Source organism: Neopsephotus bourkii, unplaced genomic scaffold, assembly GCF_033783945.1.
Source record: "Neopsephotus bourkii isolate Nb327-2 ecotype Australia unplaced genomic scaffold, CSIRO-AGI_Nbou_v1 NB_1292, whole genome shotgun sequence".
In the NCBI taxonomy this organism is placed as follows: Eukaryota; Metazoa; Chordata; class Aves; order Psittaciformes; family Psittacidae; genus Neopsephotus; species Neopsephotus bourkii.
The window spans coordinates 4540671-4560107 of NW_026901776.1; the positions used below are offsets into that span (position 1 = coordinate 4540671).

The 19437-nt window shown below is 46.1% G+C and overlaps 1 protein-coding gene across 1 annotated transcript; it reads right to left on the minus strand.

The window, feature by feature from the left end:
• Window positions 1-5332: 5332 nt before the first annotated feature.
• Window positions 5333-18512, minus strand: HNRNPU (heterogeneous nuclear ribonucleoprotein U). The gene is made up of 14 exons (XM_061365794.1): window positions 17761-18512; window positions 16717-16828; window positions 16530-16603; window positions 14282-14421; window positions 12649-12748; window positions 11439-11551; window positions 10782-11045; window positions 10452-10571; window positions 9833-9961; window positions 9291-9459; window positions 8525-8764; window positions 7895-8097; window positions 6872-6943; window positions 5333-6458 (listed from the first exon to the last, which is right to left on the minus strand). The coding sequence occupies exons 1-14, from the start codon at window positions 18479-18481 to the stop codon at window positions 6405-6407; spliced, it is 2511 nt and encodes an 836-aa protein (XP_061221778.1). The 5' UTR covers window positions 18482-18512; the 3' UTR covers window positions 5333-6404.
• Window positions 18513-19437: the final 925 nt, after the last annotated feature.

Genomic DNA, 19437 nt, shown 5'->3' on the forward strand with positions numbered 1-19437 from the left:
ATGCACCTTTCGAGGCAGCATCTGTAAAGCAAGATCCTTCCTGAAAGCTTCTCTTTGTCCTCTGTGCTCGGACCTGCTGAAAGAAGCTGCTGCAGTCTCTCGTGTGCCTTGCATGGGTGTTTCCTTAAAGGAAGAAACAAGAAAGACCCGGCTGGCTGCCAAGCGCCAGAGGCACATGAGTATCCCAGGGCTGTGCCAGCGCTGCCGTGGGAGCAGCAGCCCCCTCCCAAGAACCTCCAGGGAGATGTTGGGTTTTTGGAAGCATCTCCTGGCCTCCGCCATCCCCTCCCTCCAGCTCTGAGCAGACCATGGCATCTCCTCAGCACCGCGCCGGGCTGGGTGCAGCGTGCTGCCCTGCTGCCCACAGCACTGCAGTTCCTTACACAGCCTCCTCTCTCAGAGCTGCAGCTCCTACCGCAGCCAGAACGGGAGCCCACCAGTGGGCTTGAGCACCGGCAGCCACTGTGGTGCTTGGTGGCCCCAGCTCCACGCAGGAGATAAGGTAGATAGATGATAGATAGATAGTTCTCTTTGTAAAGAAGGGGCAAGCAAGTTCACATGAAGGTGAGACTGAGGGAATGTCCTAGGTCTGTGAGGGAATGTCCATGCTGTGAGATTTAATTGCTACATTCTCTGCTATGTTAAGTGCTGAAAGAGTTCTTACTGCACTATCACAGTACTTTCTCCAAGGTCTCTCAAAGCAAACAGGGAGAATACACAAGATACTTAGTTTGCACAAGTAATTTACAACTAATGTTTCTTTTTGAGATGCTATTTAACAAGGTAATTGGTTATCAATTATTATTACTACAGCATAGCTGCTTCATACGTGTCCACTAGAGGCTGGGAAGCAGCTAGCTGAACAGCCGCCCTGCTCTGAAGGAGGGGATGTACAGTGGACGCCAAGTTGAACATGAGCCAGGGGAGCATTCTTGCTGCAAACAAGGCAAACCGCAGCCTGGGTTCCATCAGGAAGTACCGGTCCAACAGATCAAGGGATGCACTTATCCCCCGGTATGTGACACGGCTGAGGGAGCGTGTCCAATGTTGCGGTCCTGATTTGGGCCTCTTGGTCAACAGGGATGTTGAAAAACCATAGAGGCTCCAGTGGAGGGCTCCTGAGGTGTTCAGGGAGCTCCAGCATATGACCCACTGGAAAACAGCTGGAAGGACTGGACTGGATCTGAGGAGAGCAGGCTGCGGGGTCACCTAATAATGGCCTAATGTTACCTCAGGACAGTTACGAAGATGGAGCAAACACATCTTGATAGCTCCAGCTGATGCAGCAGGGGCAACGGCCACAAACGCTCTCGGGAGCTTGGGGCCAGCGAGCAGGACACACTGTGTTACAGCGAGGGCAGGACAGCGCTGGAACAGGTGCCCAGAGGGGTCATGTAGTTTCCACCCCTGAGGGTTTTAGGCTTCAGCTAGCTGCATGCGCTGAGTGTTAGCACCAGTCCTGCTGTGAACAGGAGGGGCTGCATCTCCAGCGGGCCTCCCAAACACCATTGCTGTGATTCTGCTGAGAGACAGAGCATCTGTAAAGCCGCAGGCAGAGGCAGCGCAGTGTGCTGCGGGGATCACCCACACAGAACACCCCGTCCTGCTGTCAGTAATTCACACCCCCGCTGCTGCGCTCCCATGCAGGGCTGAGCCCCCACAGCACCCCAGGCGCTCTGACAGCAGCGGGGAGCATGAAGAAGAGGAGACCCAGCGTGCACAGTGCGGAGGTGCCAGGCTCTGGGTACGTGCCTCTGCTCTCTGCACACCGTGCTGCATGGGGGCTCGCCTCTGCTAGCTCACCTGTTTCCAAATCCTGTTTCTCAGCACCATGGGAGCAATCCCGAGGGGTGTTTCTTTGAGAAAAAAGCAATATTGCAGTAAATCCCTCGACTGGGGCTTGCTCATTTCCTCTCCCCCGTCTCTTGCTACCTGCTTACCACAAAAACAAAGGCCCTTTCATAATACAGGGGTTTGTCTTACCTACTTGCTCAACAGCTCCACAAAGCTGAAAGTCCAGCAAGGGCCTGAGCACAGCTGTAGCCTGCATCTGAGTCTGTTACATGGAGACTCAAGAGGAGAATCCAGCCTTCTGTGTGTGTGTCTCTCGCTGTGTAAACAACCCCTGGTATTTTAAGCATGCATTTACGTCCAGAGAGATCTTCAGTGCTATTCTGGGCCTTTGTATTTTGCAACTGTTGGAGGCACCAGCACAGTGCCAGAGCTCGTGCTCCACCAGTGCTCCTCCCCAGCACGCATCTCTCCTCCACAGCAAACAAGTTTCTCATAGAACCAGACTCCTCCAGAGCACAGAGAGGCAGCGGTGTTAACAAAGGTGAATGGAAGATGAACAGAGGCCGCACGCAGACCACGAACCACGCACTTGCATTTTTATGCCACATCAGTTGTCAGCGGTGTCCTAGCAGCCGCCTGATCCTGGCGAAGGGAGAATTAATGCTCACAGGAACGAGTACCCTTTACAGTGCTTGCATGCTAACCAGGCAGCAGATCCCAGAATCATCAGTGTGAACTGCATCTGCTCCCAACCACTGTCATAAACAGTGTTTGAGCATGAAAAGGTTAGAGGGAAAACCTATTTGAGCTGTCTTACCCCCCGTTTTGATTTCAGTAACCTCTAGGACCATATTTCTCTGCAGTAACCAGAAAAGTGAAAACCTTGCTCTGAAGTAACCGTTGTCTATAAAGTCACCTGTGTGAGTAATTACTAGGTTTTTTACATTTTCCTGTTGTTTTTCTCTTCTGATGTTGACAATGTGTTAAGCATTTAGCGTCATTTGAAGTTACAGCCAAGTTTACACAGCAACTGACTCATTGCTGAATCCTCCTGCTGCTCCCAGTGCTCTGGCAGAGATGAACCGAAGCAAGAGCCACATCCAGGTTAGTTACTGGCCAAGTCCTGATTTCAGCCCCTTCCCTGCAACAGCGAGCCTAGGAAAGGCTGGCTGCACTGGAGGCAGCTCGTGCCTCCAAGCAAGGGGAAAGGCTGCACACGCTGATGGCAAACCTGCTGTAACACCAAGGTGAGGCCTTCTGCTCCCCTCAACCTATGCGGGGCTGAGGCACTGCTCTATCTGCATCACGGTCCATTTGTTAACATCAGTCACAAAGCTGCTGCTCTCAATTTCCTCTCAGCAGCCTTTCCTGACATCCCAGTGCTCTCCCCATCCTCTGCAGCGCTTCTGACTGGATGGCTCCAGCTGTACTTACTCCCACCTTACTAGCTCGTAACTACAGTACATGCACACTGCTTTGCTTTGGAGAGTCCAACCCCCGGCAGCTGAACATCTGCAGCAGCACTGAAGAACCTCCCATCTCTCTGTAACGCAGCTGGATTGCTTGTGGCTTAGCTTGTGGTTGGGACTTTTAGAAAGCACTGACCTAGTTTTCCAAAAGACCATGAACAAGGAAACCTCCAAATCCTGAGATGATTTCATCACCTATTTCTATTAAAAACATTGCTCAAGAGCATTGTAAAGGTTTAAAAACTAGTGGCTTGCACCACAGAGCAGCTTTTTCTGTGCAATTGGCACTGACGGCACATGGCATGGCTAGAGCAGGGGCTGGGGTTTTATCCATTCTACCATCAGAGAAATTGGGCAGGATCTCTACAAATAATGCAGACCCACTCTAAACCTTCAGTAAAAGAAAGAAAACCCAGATTGTACTGCACAAAAAGAGGAGTAAGCCCCACTGAACACAAACCCAAACCCCATATTGTACATCACGAGTGCCCACCCACCCCTGCCGGCAATACAGGCACTTTTCCTCATGTCAGCAAGTCCTCATACACTGCGGGAAGTGACCCAACACACAGCTCAGCCCTCTCCTGTTGGTAATGTACAGCTGCGCACTCCTCACCTTGTTGTAGCCATCAACTAGGCTTGCTATCACCTCTTTAGTCACAAACTGCAAACACATAAAGTGTTTTTTCTAGGTAATGGCTTTTCTGTCTAAGTCCTCCACACACATACCGATAAATCCCTTCCCTAGGAATGATCGGAAGACACACTGATGGGGGGCTCCCTCCCAGGCAAAGATCCAGCCTCATGCAAGGGCTGGCTTCTGCTCCACCACAAGGGATGGGGGAGCTTTTAGACTCGTGCAGTTAGCACATAGTGCTGAGCTTATCAAACCCAACTCTTTCACTCAGGAGTATCTTAGTATAAACAGATCCTCCTCTCCCAAGCGTGCTTCCTCTCATGTGTGGCTTTTTTCTTTTACACACCATAAAGAGCTGAAAACAAAACATCCCAGACTTTTGAATTAAAATACAGGCTTTACGACCACATAGCAAGTGTATGCTCTTATATTTCAGTTTAAGACTATATAATTTTATAGAGTACCAAAATAAGCAAAGGATCAGCACTCCATACAAAGTGTTAGTTCTTGTGAGGGTAGAAGGGAAATGGACTTTTAATTACACTAAACTTCTTTTGCAAGTCTAAATAAAATTCCATTTCAGCAAAACAGGTTTGGGTTTCAATTCCCAACATTTCTAAGTCATGAAATAGCGTTTCTTTAAAGACACTTTACATTGTTCTCACTCAAAGTAAAGGGATGATTTAAAGCAGTATTAACAAGGAGGTGGTGCTGTTACTGTTTAATGTCAATATGCAAATGCCATCTGCTATAAAAGCTAGAAGAGCAACACAAGTGCACCTTTACTTCTGAAGACTACTAGGAACGGACTAACATTTGAGAGAGGTTTCAAGCAGGCTACACTGGCTCTGGGCCCAGGCTGCTGCTGGGTCAGCCTCTGCAAGGCAAACCCCAGGTGCTGGCAGCGACACGTGTTCACACACATACCCAGAATCCGACTCGGGACGGACATGCCTCTCCCCACCTCACAGCATTAGAATGCAAGAAAGCTGCAGCCAGCACTACCACTGCAAGTTTACAAAAGCAGAAATCTCAACAAAATAGCGTTTAAACCAAACGGAAGCTCTCTGTTCAATTCCAGGATTCCTTCCCCAGGACACTCCTCCTGTCCTGCCCCCCTGTCCCATTTCTCCCCCTGCTCCTTCCCTACAGTCTATTTTACAATAAATAGGTTAAATGGATTTACATGATGCAAGTGCAACTCAAAGACTTTTGCCCTATACATATAACCATGTTAAACTGTGAGATTATACATGTGATAGATCTCTAACAGAGCAACCACCATTTAGACTTTTAAAGAAACACAAGTATTTCAGCATGTACACAGTAATGAGTTCAAAACTGTCCAACATAATTGCTTTTGTACATTCTCTTCCTCTTTATAGCCTTAAAGGGATTTTAGACCTTGATGGCGACAATCCCAAAACAAGAGTAAAATGAATTTATTTTATTGCAAACAAACGTCTAGAGTTAATTTTCTCCACCCACTTTCTTCAAAGAGAAAAGGAATCAGCAGGCTAAGGAGATACACCCATTTGAGAATTGACATGATTAAAAATTAGATAGAAAATGGGTGACTCACAGTTTCATTAGCTTACAAAATGGTGGAGTAACTACTACAAGCACACTAGGTATACAGTATTTTGTGGGGAAAGAGTTATACAGACACACAGCTAACTTCATATAGATCCCATTAGACAACTGGATTTACAACAAGTTTTGTTTAATAAGAAATGGGCAAAGCCAGCTTCTTTTCAGAATCAAAATGCAGAACAAATGGAAAAGAAATTATGGTGTTGTACCTTCACAAGTTTGAGCCTCCACAAATAATGCAACCAAGTTTTACAACTTTAAGAGCTTCTACATACACTCCACCTTCACTACTTTGCCCCGGGTTTCCTCTTTGCCCCCAGCATCTCACAGAGTTCTATGTGTTACAAAAAAGTCCTAGTTATTGCCGGAAACTTTGACCTCCCGCTCCAACCCCTCCCCACCCAGCAGCTTTGTAGGGATGGTGGAGTGTAATTCAGAGCTTTACATAATCTCACGGTGTTGCGGAGGGCTAGCAAGGAGCCTCCGTGCCAATCTGGTTGCTAACATTTCTATTGTATTGTGACATGACTCACGACTGTTTCTTAGAAATTGGGGGATGGGGAAAAAGGAGAAAATTCTTTAATAAAAAGACACCAGGTACAAAGCAACGTTTTACTTTTGTTGTGGTAAAAAAAAAGTCACATTTTACAGATAAAATGTAGAACCCTGAAATACTGACACATTCTCTTATCGTGCACAATGCTGAGGTTCTCTTACGAATCACTTTAAAACTGCAATTAAAAATGTACAAAAAAAAGAAAAGAAAAAAAATCAACCCACAAAGCTTCTAAAAAAGGAACCCGCAGGCACTTCCTCTTGTGGAATGTTTAAAAAGTTAGCCTACTAAAGAAAACAGTCGACTTCTTGTGAAGGTTTTGGAGAAATATGTATCAGTTCATTTATTTGGGTATTCAATAATATCCTTGGTGATAATGCTGACTCCATGGCTTCTGACCCCAGAATTGCTGCAATAAAGGGATAAACAGTTACTTTTAACCTGGAATCACATAAACACTACATTTCTTACAGAAAAACAAAAGGTGTTTAGCATCTAGTTCTTCTGGAACTCAAGCAGATTAAAGTGCTCTCAAATAGCAGCAAGTTCATGAACAACTGAAGGCAGTTAAGAGCTCACTTCACTGTAGTAATGTGAAGCCAAATACTACATGCCATTAAGACCGATAAGCCACAGCTGATATTTGATATATCAAGACCATCAAACCAGACCAAGTTTTGCACAGAAACCTATTTATAGCAGTATTACCTAGCCTTAGAAGATTTTGCTATCCAGTTTTGACTATGCATCTGAGTATTTCAGACATCACTTTGGAACATTCAAGTTAACAATCAGTGGAAAGATAAAGTTAAAACTACTTACACCCTGCTGCCACTGGTTGTAGCCCTGAGATTGGTTTTTGTAGCCACGATTATTTCCCCTTCCTCTGAAGTTCTGTAAGAGGACAAGAGTTTTTAAGTACTTCATCTACAACTGGTTATTTTGTACGGGTACAAATACCAGTCTTTCTATTACCACCCGAACATCACGTACCATACAGAATCAACCTTTCAAGTATGAAGTCTCAGGCCTAGGTTTAAATAAGGCAAAGTAAAAAGCCCCTGAAAAACACTACCTCACCCACCAAGCAGCTGCTCCTTAAACGTGGGGCAAGAACCTCAGAATTAATAAGCCAGCTCAAACTCACTGCCAGTGGTCTGGAAAGCTATAGCTAATCCAGTTCTGACTCACCCTATTTCCAGTTGCTAAACTGCACCAGGACAACTAAAAATACAACAGCTTGCCTATTTTTAGTTAGGAAATGCTGTAGTTGCTACAGGGATGTGTTATCTGAGCAGACAAAAGGATACGGTTCACACAACTGAAAACAGAAAAGTCAGCCCACAGAACTTCAAATGCAAGTCATGGAACAAGAAGGGGACATTGATACTACTAGATAAAATACTGCATTTCCCCCGTTTGTCACAATTACACAAACCTGAGCCCTCTTTACTACCTTGGGCTCCATCTGCTGGCTCTGCAGCAACCCAAATTATGTTTTCAAATAATTCCACTGATACCACATCAGTTAAGACCTCAGTTAGCATGTCTTTACTAGCTGTGGTCGATAACAGACACGAAAACCTAACACTCTCCAGAGCTATTTCCAGGAACTTCCCTAGGTGCTTGGTAAAGATACACCTTGACCCGAAGGCCATAGAACAATTACTACTATCAGAGTGTGGGGGGCAGAATCAAACACAAGCCTTCACACATGCCCTAAAAGCCTTTATCTTTTAACAGGAGAGAGGTACAGTTTCAACATAGAACCCCCCATTTCAGCATCAGAGCTCCTTACACAACACTGAGAGCTCTGGGCACACAGAAATCCCCCAAAAGCATCACCTGGTTGTAGTTTCCCCTGTTGGGCATTCCACCTCTGTTATAGTTTCCTCTGTTTGAGTAGCCACCTCTGCTTGGAAAGACAGGGCCACGAGGATACGGGTAGCCAATCGCACCACTGCTGCCACCGCCACCACCACCACCTCCACCGCCTCGCTGAGGCATGTTGCCTCCCCTCCTATTGTATCCACCACGATTGCCAGGGACTGCAGGGAGAAAGTTGCTTCAATCAAGTGACTGTTAGGTCTGAAATATTTCTAACATTAAATTTACTGTTCAAAATAACAATGGTATAGAAATAAGACATCCAAACGCAGTGCAAACATTTCAGTGCAAAGATTTAAGTCACAAATAGCAATTTAACCATGTACTATAACTCCCCATATAGCCTGGGATACAAACAAACGCCAAACCTAACATAAAAACTCAAAGCTGGGCTTCAAGCTACACGAACAGCATAATCCATGATCCTGCCAACCTTCACTTCTGAAGCTGGACAATTAACTTTGCGCTAATAGACTGAACTTGCTGAAGTCAAAACCAAGGTTCCCACCACGTAACAACTGTAATGGAGATACTCCACCATCCCCCAGGAGCAGCCTCCAAACTTTACAGGCTTGTTTCTAAGCTCACCTCCTCCTCTGAAGTTGCCCCGCATGTTGAATCCTCCACGTCCTCTCTGACCCCTATTAAACTGATTTTTATTGCTTTTCTTGTTCTTCTTTGAGCCAGTGTTCTGTTTCTTTTCTGGTGGAAGAGACTTCTTACTCTCTTCTTTGTACTGTTCCAAAAGCTTCTGAGCTTCTTCTTTTTGTAACTCTACATAGATTATTTCATCAAAACATTCTGCTACCTCTGGCAGTGTGAAGTTCCCTATAATTGCAAAAACACTGAGTATTCAGCATCTACATTCAGGTACAGTCAAAGCTGTAATCACCTTTCCCCCATTCTTCCTCCCTCCCCCCACATTCCTTCAGCATAGGGACATTACAGAATTTGAGCATTTAAGAAAGGTAACAGTGACAAAAGAAATAAACAGGTCTTCATGGAGTTGCCAGTACTGTGCCAAACCTTGAGAACATTCTGCCTATATCTTTTTTTCTTTTATAAGCCTCCACTCAGAGTACCAGTTTCTGCCAAATATGTCACTTATATAGGGCACTTTATGCCAAGACAGCTTTGTGCATCTGCATGAAGCATATCAGCATAACTGAGTAGTGTTAAGGACTGCAGCAGAGGGAACACAATATAGTGTTGTCCTACAAGTTACAATAGTCTTCCAGTTTTGATTAAGTACAAGTGTTTAAGATAAAGTGATTTTTTTTAGACTTCACGTTTACTTAATCCTTTAAACAGATACTCAGCATCCTAAAACACAGTATAGGATTATGTTCCATGCCTTTCATTTTGAGAACTGCATGCTCTGGAAGATCTTTTCCCTCCACCTCTGCCTTCTTTTGTGTTCTTTGCTTGTAGTCTTCATCTTTTGGGCAAACAACAACTGCTTTGCGCTGGAAGCCTGCAAACAGGCACATTTTTCTCCTCTGCGCAGCTGCAGACACATTTGTCTGAAAAAAATGCAGTAACTTACTACACGTAGCTGTCATTGTAAGAGTTAAGGAAGTCAACTTATGGTGTATAGACTTCACCTCTACAAGAGCTTGCAATGAAGTTTACAAATAACTGGACATAAAGATGCTGCATAATGCAAAGTTACGAGCTCATATCCACGTGTTAAAACACTATTCCTCCCACATCCCATAAATCCACAGAAGTTCAGACAAGCATTTGTAAATAGCGTCTCAACTTTGTGTCTCCTGAATGAGTAGTAAGTCAGTAAGTGAAACAACAGCTATTAACAATGTAGCTTTAATCCCATTTAATTACTGCACTACAGCCTATAACAAGATTTCCTTAACCATTTTTCACTGAAGCTTCTACCTGATCCAAAATGAAATTCCGCTTCTTACGAGCTGCAATCTCAATGAACTTTCCAAGACACTGTGGAGCTCTCTGCAGCAGTGTGTTAAGTTTTCCAGTGTCTGCCATCTGCCGCTTAAAACCTGCCACCTGCAGAGAGATTTCCCAGAGTTAACTAATGTAGCCCTGAGACACGTGGATGACATTTTTCTTTGCTAAATGCTTTCTCCACAGAATCAATGACTGTTCAATTCTAAGCCACAGCTACAAACTTTCAGCCGCAATTCCCTAAGTCTCTGTGAGACACAGAGCTTTATAAATGACTCTAGGTCAATCAATACACCTAAATCCAGGGTATGCTCATAACATTACCCAATCGTATCGCTGTCCTCGGAACATTTAGCTTTAAAAAGAAACACTTGAACAGTCATAAAAAATCGACCTGCATAGCACCAGGAATGCTTCAGAATCCTGCTGTGCCACGTATGAGCTCACAGCTCGGTGAGATAAAAGAACATCTTTAACAGTCACTAGCTAACCAGTAGCTAGTTCCTATTTTTTTTTTTGATACGAAGAACCCCAAAGACCCTGGATTTACAGCAAGCTTTTAACATACAACAACTAAAATGTCATCACTTACCATCATTTTGTCCATAATAGTGTTTGTCCCAAGAATGTTGTATTTCCCAGGATTTGCTGCTGCATGTTTGGTAACCCATGTAGTCTTGCCAGCTCCAGGCAAGCCAATCATCATCACCACCTATGATGACAAATTCTATACTTGAGATACTGATTCAAAGGTTTCCTTTAATACGCAACTTAGACTAACAAGCCTAATGGAAACTTGGGGGTGGTGGAACAGGGATACTGGAGGGGTGGAGTCAGGGGATACCAAGCACTAAAGCTCCCAGACAAAAAGGTCAGTGTTGTACTATCTCCACAGCCCTGATACTATCAACAAGAAACCTACCTCACAGTCTTTCTTTTGCTCAGGTCCCTTTGGTCCTCGGACCCTATCCTCCAAGGGGACCTTCTGGATGAAGGTGTACTCTTCTGGTACAGGAAAGTAAGGCTCCTCCTTCTGGCCAAAGTTGAACTCAACTGCACAGTTATGGCAGAGAACATGTGGGAAGAGTGGCCGCCCATCAAGAACTTCCTTGCTTATTTTGAATGCAACACCAAGATCTTGTCCATTCTTGGAATACGAGAGTTCCACTTCATCACCGTCAAAATTCTGGTTTTCAGACAAAGCATTAGTTTGGGTAAAATTACTCACCTTGCTCTATAAAGTCATATTTGTCATTTCACTATGTTGGCAATTCTAACTCAACCTCTGTAACACTAATACATCATAAAGGAACTACATTTTTTTCTGTTGGGATGAATTGCTATCAACAATATTCTCATTTAAAATCTGCTGTGTTGTGTTCACCACCACCACCCCACATTCACACCTGTCTGTGAATACACAATTATCAAACACTGACAGCAGTCACTGTTGGCAATACCTGCTATTTCTACCTCCTCCCTATGTTAAAACTTGTCTTGCTCAAAGTTTTTCTGTATTTGGTTTACTGCCTCTCACAAGGATGTTTTTCATTAAAAGAAAATGTAAGGGAAAACTTACAGCAAAACACCCAATCACATCATTTTCATCAAACTTCTCACCAAAGTCTTCAGTCTCACAGTTGCATGTCTTTATTCCTTTTAGAGAATACCCATAAGAAAATTCTTCTTCACCTGAAGAAATATAATTTAAACTTATTTTAAAAAGGCACTTTCACCTAACCATTTAGAAATAAATCATTTTACAGCTACTTCAAAGTAAGCTACTGTTTATAATGTTTTGATTAATGCTACAAGAAGCTATGACCCCCAAACCAGCTACAGCTGGTTCTTATATTCAAGAATACTCTCACTTGAGATAGAACAGCAGTGTTTCCCCATGCCAGTTTTAAGAGCCTTAATGCTGCTAGCTCCAGATTCATGTTGACACAAAGCTGAACTGCCAGATAAATTCATGAGCAAGTATTTTTAAACTGAAGACCTGATTATGCAGCAGTATACCTGTACCGTAGTTAGTCAGAAAGGCTTTCTGACTTTAGTCTCCAGCAGCACTTACCCCTCCCATTTTAAAGGGAGTTTAGCAGACCTTCAGCCTATGCGACAGCTGAGGATGAAGCTGCAAGGAACAAGCTAACAGAAGTGTCAAACACAAGGACTCAGATGGAACTTAACAAGAAAGCTGCTGCTGCTGTCAGAACATACCCATTAACATACATTTCCTAAAAAGACATCTCTCAGCAGCAGATATTATCTATAAATATAACTTATGATTTGTTCCCACAGATCTAAATCTTTCTTCCTAGCTACTTTCCGAAATAAGGATTCTCCCATCCAGGTAAAAAGAATGATACTGTGGTTATCCAGAAATTTTAATTCACTGGTTCAATCTTATACTACGTCCCACCCTTAAAAGAAAAATAAATTAAGGGGGAAAGACCCCCTCTTCCTATTTATGGCACTACATGGAAAAGACAAATCCTTAATATTGTCAGGTCTTTAGGAAACATTTTGAGCAGCTCGTACTTGACCACTGAAAGAATTAACTCTCAGATCTTCAATGCCTTTTCAGACCTGAATACTTAACGACTTTATCTGGTCCCAGTAATAAGCTTTCCCACACCATGTCCAGTGAATGATCCAAGTTAAGACCATTTCTCAGAACACATGGGCTATAATTACTAAGCTTTCCCCATCTGTTGAAGAAAAAATGACTTAAAACTTCAACCACATACAGAACAAACAATAGAAAGAGTCAAATGTTTAAGCCTTACCAAGCAACATTCCACTTGCATTCAGTGACCAGCCAACTCTCACTTCGTGTATGTCAATGTCTTTTGTATACAGGTGTTTAACAGGAATCTTTTCTGTAACCTATTTTTAAATTATTCATTAAAAGGTATGCAATATTTATTAGACACAACTGAGATGGAAACACAAAGGTAACATCTGTAACCTTTACACTTTGGTTAAATCGTTGCTAAGTCCGAGTAATCACCTTCTGCAAAAACAAAACATGCTTCAGTGAAGTATGTGAAACCACAAGCCAGTGACTAAATAGTTACATCTCCTGACTGATCAATGAAGATGCAAGACACCATATACCTTCCAAGCATTTAGTGATAGCAGTCCATTTCACTGGCCAAAAAGCCTTGATCCTTTTGATATGGTATTAAAGTCACAAACAAGATAGTGGCTTGGTTTTTGTTTTAACTAATCACCATGAAGTTGGGATTAACAATAAATTACTTTGCCAATAAAATGTGGTAATGGATTAAAAATATTGCTGCATATAGACTGGGGAAACTTACACTCTTGTGTCCCCTGCCACAGTAAGACAACTTCCTGGGCGATTTGCCAGCTTCCAAACAACATAACCAGATTCAAAATAAACCTGTCTAAAAGCACTGGAATCTGTAGGCAACCAGCTGTTTTCCAACTGCTTTTACAAACTTCACCAAACTAAAGTAACTAATAGGCATCCTACCAGTTTCCAGAACTGTGTGAGCCAGGGGAGGCCAAAGTGAAACTGATTTGAAAGTGAACAGGGCAGTAAATACCAGCATCAATTTAATTTTATTGTCCTGAGTTAGAGGTACCAAGAGACACAGGAATCACTTGATGCAAGAACATGGAGAATGGGATCACTACCCACTCCTCCTGGTAGCAGTTAAATTTGAAAGTACTGAAGAGAACAGAGCAGGCAAATCAAATGCAAAGAAGCCTTTAACAGTGTTTTTGGTTGTTTGTTTGTTTTTTTTTTTTTTTTTTTACTTAACAAGCTTTGTGCCTCCTGTTACTCTTTTGTCAACAACTTGGGAGAAATCTTTTTTCACGAGGCTGACTGCTCTTTTCCATTCCTACCCTTGAGGTGAACTCCTGCTCTCAAAACACAAGGACCTGCCAAATACTCACACTCATTGTGTACACAAGTCAGAATCATTCAGGTTGAAACAGACCCCAGGAGGTCACCTAGCCCCACGTATCTGCTTAGAGCAGGTCAAACTCAGAGGCTAGGTAGAACAGAATAAAAGGACTGCTGGGATAATTTATATCCCTGAAGAAAAAACAAAGAGCCAAGCCAAGTGTTCTGTAATCTTCAGAAAGCAGAAGCTAACTTCTGACTAGTGGGTACCAAAACTCTGCAAGCGTTGGTGCAGGAAATTCTTGCTTCAAAAATGAGTTACACATTCTTGCGAGGCGCCTTTTTTTTTTTTTAATGGAAGTTCTTAAAAGTAGAGGTTTTCCAAACTGAGCCATCTTTTATCAGGAACCATTTTACAGGCTCTTAAGAGAAAGCCTTCTGAAAATCCTGTTCACCTGGATTAGTTTCAGCTTGAAAGAATAAACAAAATCATATCTAAGCATGCAAGAAGCAATCTCCCATAAAACACCAGTTTAACTCACCTTCATCTCAAAGCACACTTTGCCTTTAGAAACTCCATACGAGGCTCTCCCTCCAGCCCAAAGGAAAGCGAAGCTTTCCATGGTCAGAGAGGAAGCACTAAAGCGGTCTCTTGAGATTTTAAAATGCAGGTCACAGTTATCTGTTAAAATAAAAATCATTGTTTACTCTCGTTACAAAATTAAGTACAGTTGTCCAACTTTATGCATTAAAGGTGATTTTCAAGACAAACTGCCAGTAACTGCTCAGCATCTTTCAGGAAACCAACTGAACACATGCCTAGTCTGAGCTGCAGGCTGAAGGTCAGCCAAAATCTTATGAAAAGCTAGCCAACAAGAATAATTTTCAAGCTGCCATCTTCACTTCTGTCACCAAATTTCATCTATTTTTATCATCTGTTTGAAAACCTGGCTTTCACCTCACCTACTTGAACCTTTTTTGTCTGTTACCTATTTCCATCAATACACAGCAAATGGACCTGCATCATGCTCTGCATTTGCTAGACACCTTTTCTTTAAAACCTGCTTACCCCTCATGCCCAAACCTAAGAGTGGCTGAGAGGTAAATAGGAATACAACTGTTTTGGTTTACATAGACAATTAGCAAGTCCAATTAGATTAAGCCAATTAAAGTCAGTTAAGCCAAGTGCAGGTAAGGTAAGCGTGCAGAATGTGGCAAGAAAACCTACTTCACCTACGAAACACTATTTGCACTACAAATTCACCTATTGCCCTAAGGACTTAAGTGGAAACTTTTACAGGCTGCACACTGAATTTTGAAATTTATCTTCTAGTTATCTTCAAAAAGACAATGCGAAATGGTAACAAGGTGAAGGAGATAGCATTTGAACATCCCAGAGTAATGAATCCATAGAAGAACCTTCAAGCCCATCTGACTGTTACACGAAAGCAAAAATGAGCAGCAAGTTGTTCTGCCAGTATAAAACGTGCAACGGCACCCTAGCACCCTGAAATACAGCCTTCCTTGTATTACTGGTAACTCACGCATGAGAATCTTGTGTTTGCACACAGCTATCCCCAGTCGCAACTACAATAATAGTGACTCCAGTGTTCTTTCATTAGTACTTCTGACTTCATTTACTGCAGGAAATTCGGATAAAATCATGCAGAATAAACCCACCTATGTAGGTTGCTTTTAGGATAAGTGAGAACAGAACTTGAAGTTTAGCTTCCTTGTAAGACACAGCCCTTAAGAGCACTAAACCTCTTTTATGTCTGGATTCCTATGGTCCATAATAGAGAGCACCAAATTGTTACATAATTGAGTCTTAAAGCTGTTTGATTCTGATACCCGAGTAGCCTGTTGACACTTGAAACTAAAAATAACAAAAAGTAGGAACTACTCAGTTACTGGGAAAATCAGAACCTTCCACAAAGGTGACTACCAGTCAGGTTAGCAGCTAGAAAATTGAGATTTAGTTACCAAAATGACAAGGATGGTACATCCAGCAATTCATGTGGCTGAAATGAATAACGTCAGTAAATGCCAAAATTTAAGATCTCCTTCCACAGTGTTTGAAGAACTGAACAAGTTCAAGCATCACTTAAGTTTTTTAATACTGCACCAAGTCCTTATACTTACCCGAGAATATGTCAACTTTGCCCCAGTCACGGTGTATCACAACAATAGTAACATTTATAATCTGCCTCAAAAACCTGAGCTTGCAAGTGCTTGTCCACTTTGATGCCCTCCTGACCAATTCTCTGCCACTCAATTTGCACAGATCACACCCTCTCCCAGCCCCAAATTACCAGGTTGCACAAATGGTCATTTTTCAGGAGGCCTTACCTGATTTTGTTAAAATTTATCAGGAGACATGAACAGAGCCTCAGCAAGTTATGCAGGAAGCTCACTTCACAAACTGTACTGTTGTAGTCACCTACACCACCAACTCTCAAAACTTTTTGAAGTTAAAAGTTATTAGTTTCCCAAGCTGTTTTTAGGGTGTTCTAGGCTCACTCTGCATTTGGCCATGTTGGTGTTTTGGTTAACAGTTCTTTAAAAGAACCACACGGTATCACAGACTTAACAGGAACACAAATCTTATTCCTGCTAAAGACCCCTATATCCCTCTATATTGAAAATGGGTGGAAACACCTTTTTTTTTTTTTTTAGTTATTTGGTCATGGAAATTAACATGTATTCACCCCACATTTCAGAAAGTGTTGTTTTCAAACTAAAAGCATAACATTGCATCTTTACAGCATAAGCAGAACTGTGTTTACTCACAAGTATCAAGACAAACCACTGTGTCATCAAAATGTTCATCTTCTTCTTCAACAGGTGGTTGAGGTGACTTAGCCCTGAGCAAAAAGAAAAAAAAATATAATTAAGCTACACCCATTTTCACACTATTAAAACAAGCATTTCTGTTCTTCTCATTCACAAAATGCTGCCCAGCATCACGTTTATTTACCTGCTGTACTTATTTTCCTCAATGTACTCAAAATATCCACGGCCATGGTCTTCACGTGGTCTCTTCACTCCTCTCTTTTTCTCACCAGGTTTTTGTTCTGCTTTAGCATCACCTACGACAAAATCAACGACTTAATTACACAGAGTCATTCTTCATAATCTGGAGTAAAATGCTACATGACAGTTCCAACTTTGGAAGCTGAAGAATCTACAGCACAAAAAAAAACAATGCTACCCTACAGAGGATTCTGCTTTGTACCAAGATAAAAACCTGCATCTCGAATTTTCTCAGAGGACCCAAAAACCTTGTCTGCTAAATCATCTCAAGCGGCCAGCACACCATGCACCCCCGGTGCAGTGCTCGATGTTAAGATCCAAACACACCGCTCCCAAGCGGCGAAGTTCAAAAAATAAACCAAAAATCAGACAAAAAAAATCCCTCCAGCGACGCCAGGCCGGCACCTCCCAGCTCCCCCCCTTCCCCGGGAGCAGGACGTTCCGAGCCGCCCGCAAGGACACGGATCGGCCCGCACGACTGCGCCTCCTCTCGGCAGGCCCGGCGCGGGGCCGCTCGGCTGCCCGCGGGGAAGGGATTCCTCCTCCTCCCGCCTCCATTGTACCAGGCCTTCCCAGCGCCATCCCGAGCAGCGCCCAGCCCGGAAATGACGTAACGCCACCGAGCGCTCCTCAGCACAACACAGCGCGCCCCAGCGGCCCCTCCGCCCCCCACACCACCCGCTCCGCGGGCCGGCGCAGCGGCCCCTTCCCCCCTCCCCCCCTGCCCTCAGCCCCTCCCCCGCCAGCCCCGCGCAACGGCCCCTCACGGGACCCCCGCTCCCCCCGCAGTGAACCACGCGGTGCTAAGGGGAGGGGGGGGGAGGCGGTGGATGCGCCGGCCACGAACGCCCTCCCGCGCGTGCCCCGGAAACCGCCAGCCCGTTGCCTGCCCCCCCCCCCCACCGCTCCCGCGACGGGGTTTCCCGAGGGGGAGGGGGATTAACGGCCTCCTTAAACCCCCCCACACCGCTTCGCTGCTCACACTCACCCCCGGCGGCCTGAGCCCCGGGGCGGCCACCGCCGCCTTCCGCTTTCTTCTGCTGCTGCTGCTTGGCGGGGCCCGCCGGACCGGAGGCCGCCGCCGACGGGGGCCCCGAGGCGCCGCCAGCGCTCTTGCTGGGGGCTTCCTTGGCGGCGCCGCGCGGCTGCAGGAGCGGCGGGGGCTGCTGCTGGGGCTGAGACTGCGCCGGCTGCTGCTCCCCGTGCCCGTTGGCGTCCCCGGCCGCGTCCTCCTCGTCTGCGAGCTCGTCCTCCCCCTCTTGGAAACCCTGGTCGTCTCCGTTCTCATCCTCATCCTCCTCCTCTTCCTCCTCCTCGCCGCCCGCCTCCTCTTCCATGGGGCCGCCCCCGGCCCCCGCCCGCTCGCCGTTCTCCTCGCCCAGCTCCATGGCGTCGCCATCAGCGGCCTCCAGCCCTTCCTCGTCGTCGTCCTCCGCGATGGAGGCCGCGGCCTGGTCGGGGCCTCCCCCTTGGTGGAGCTGTGAGGCGCCCCCTCCGCTCTCGGCCGCCTCCTCCTCCATGCTGCCGTTGCCAGGCTCAACTGCGCCGCTGGCGGGGCCTCCCCCGCCGGCCTCCTCCTGGTCTAGCGCGGCCTGGAGCCGCTCCATGAGCTCGGCCTTGAGGCCCTTGTCGGAGAGGCGCCGCTTTTTCAGCTCCTCCTTCAGCTCCGACACCTTCAGCTTCTTCACGTTCACGGGCGAGCAGCTCATGGCGGCGGCGGCGGCTCGATCCCCGGGCGGGCGGCGCGCGGGCGGGAGGGCTGGCGGCGGGGTGGGTCGGACGGCGGCGGCTGTGGGTCGCGGTCGCGGCCCCGGCGGGAGGCGGTGGGTGTGTGGCGCGGCTGGTTCGTGCGGCTGCGGCAGCTGCAGAGCGGACCCGCCTGGCGCCAAATCCTTTCACCGAGCTCGCGAGGGAGACGCGCCTCGCGGGGCCGAGCACGCAGCACTGCCCGCCCCGCCCCCGCGCACGTAGTCCCTCCTTTCTCCCCCTACCCCCCCCCAACTACCGTAACGGCCGCCCGCGCGCGCCCCGTACCGTAAATACCCGTCGGGGCGCAGTGGCTCCGCGTGCTGGGCCTGCAGCTCTCGCGCGCGGGGTACCCGCAACGGCAGCTCCGCCGGGCCCAGGCCGAGGGCGCAGAGCCTTTCTCTCCGTCGGAACGCGGCGCCCCTTACCGGCGGCTGTACCTGCGCCATGTTGGGCGGGCGGACGGCAGCGGGAAGCGCCGAGGCACGCACCGCGGTTTGCCCCCTTCTCCGACACAGCGCTTCGGCAAAGCGGTCGCCTCGGGACTGGAAATCAGTCACCGTGCCGCCCCGGCAGGCCTCCGGCTGCCCTTCTGGCGTGGATTAAACTCGGAACAAGGGCCTAGCCCCACCGAACAGCCTTCGCGGCCTGTTGGCAGGCCGCAGCCTTGCGGGCAGGGCCACACCTTCCTTTCCCTCCTGTCCCCTCGCTCCCGGGCGCCGGAAGCGGGCATAGTCCGCACAATTCACTCCATAAAGGCTTCAAAAACGAACATTGCTACTTAAAATAGTTGCCCCGGTACAACCTTGTTAACGCAGTTATGTAAGAACAAAAGTAGAGCTATATACCCATTCCTTGACGGCTGCAGTGCTAGGAGGCACGCATAGACCTGATCTTTAGCTAGACCAGGGCAAGGCTG

Coding starts and splice junctions, on each gene's coding strand:
- HNRNPU (XM_061365794.1), bottom strand. CDS start 18,481: ATGAGCTGCTCGCCCGTGAACGTGAAGAAGCTGAAGGTGTCGGAGCTG. Junction 16,604..16,716: donor GAGGAAAATAAGTACAGCAG/GTAAATAAACGT, acceptor CTTTTTGCTCAG/GGCTAAGTCACCTCAACCAC. Junction 9,962..10,451: donor CTATTATGGACAAAATGATG/GTAAGTGATGAC, acceptor ATCTCTCTGCAG/GTGGCAGGTTTTAAGCGGCA.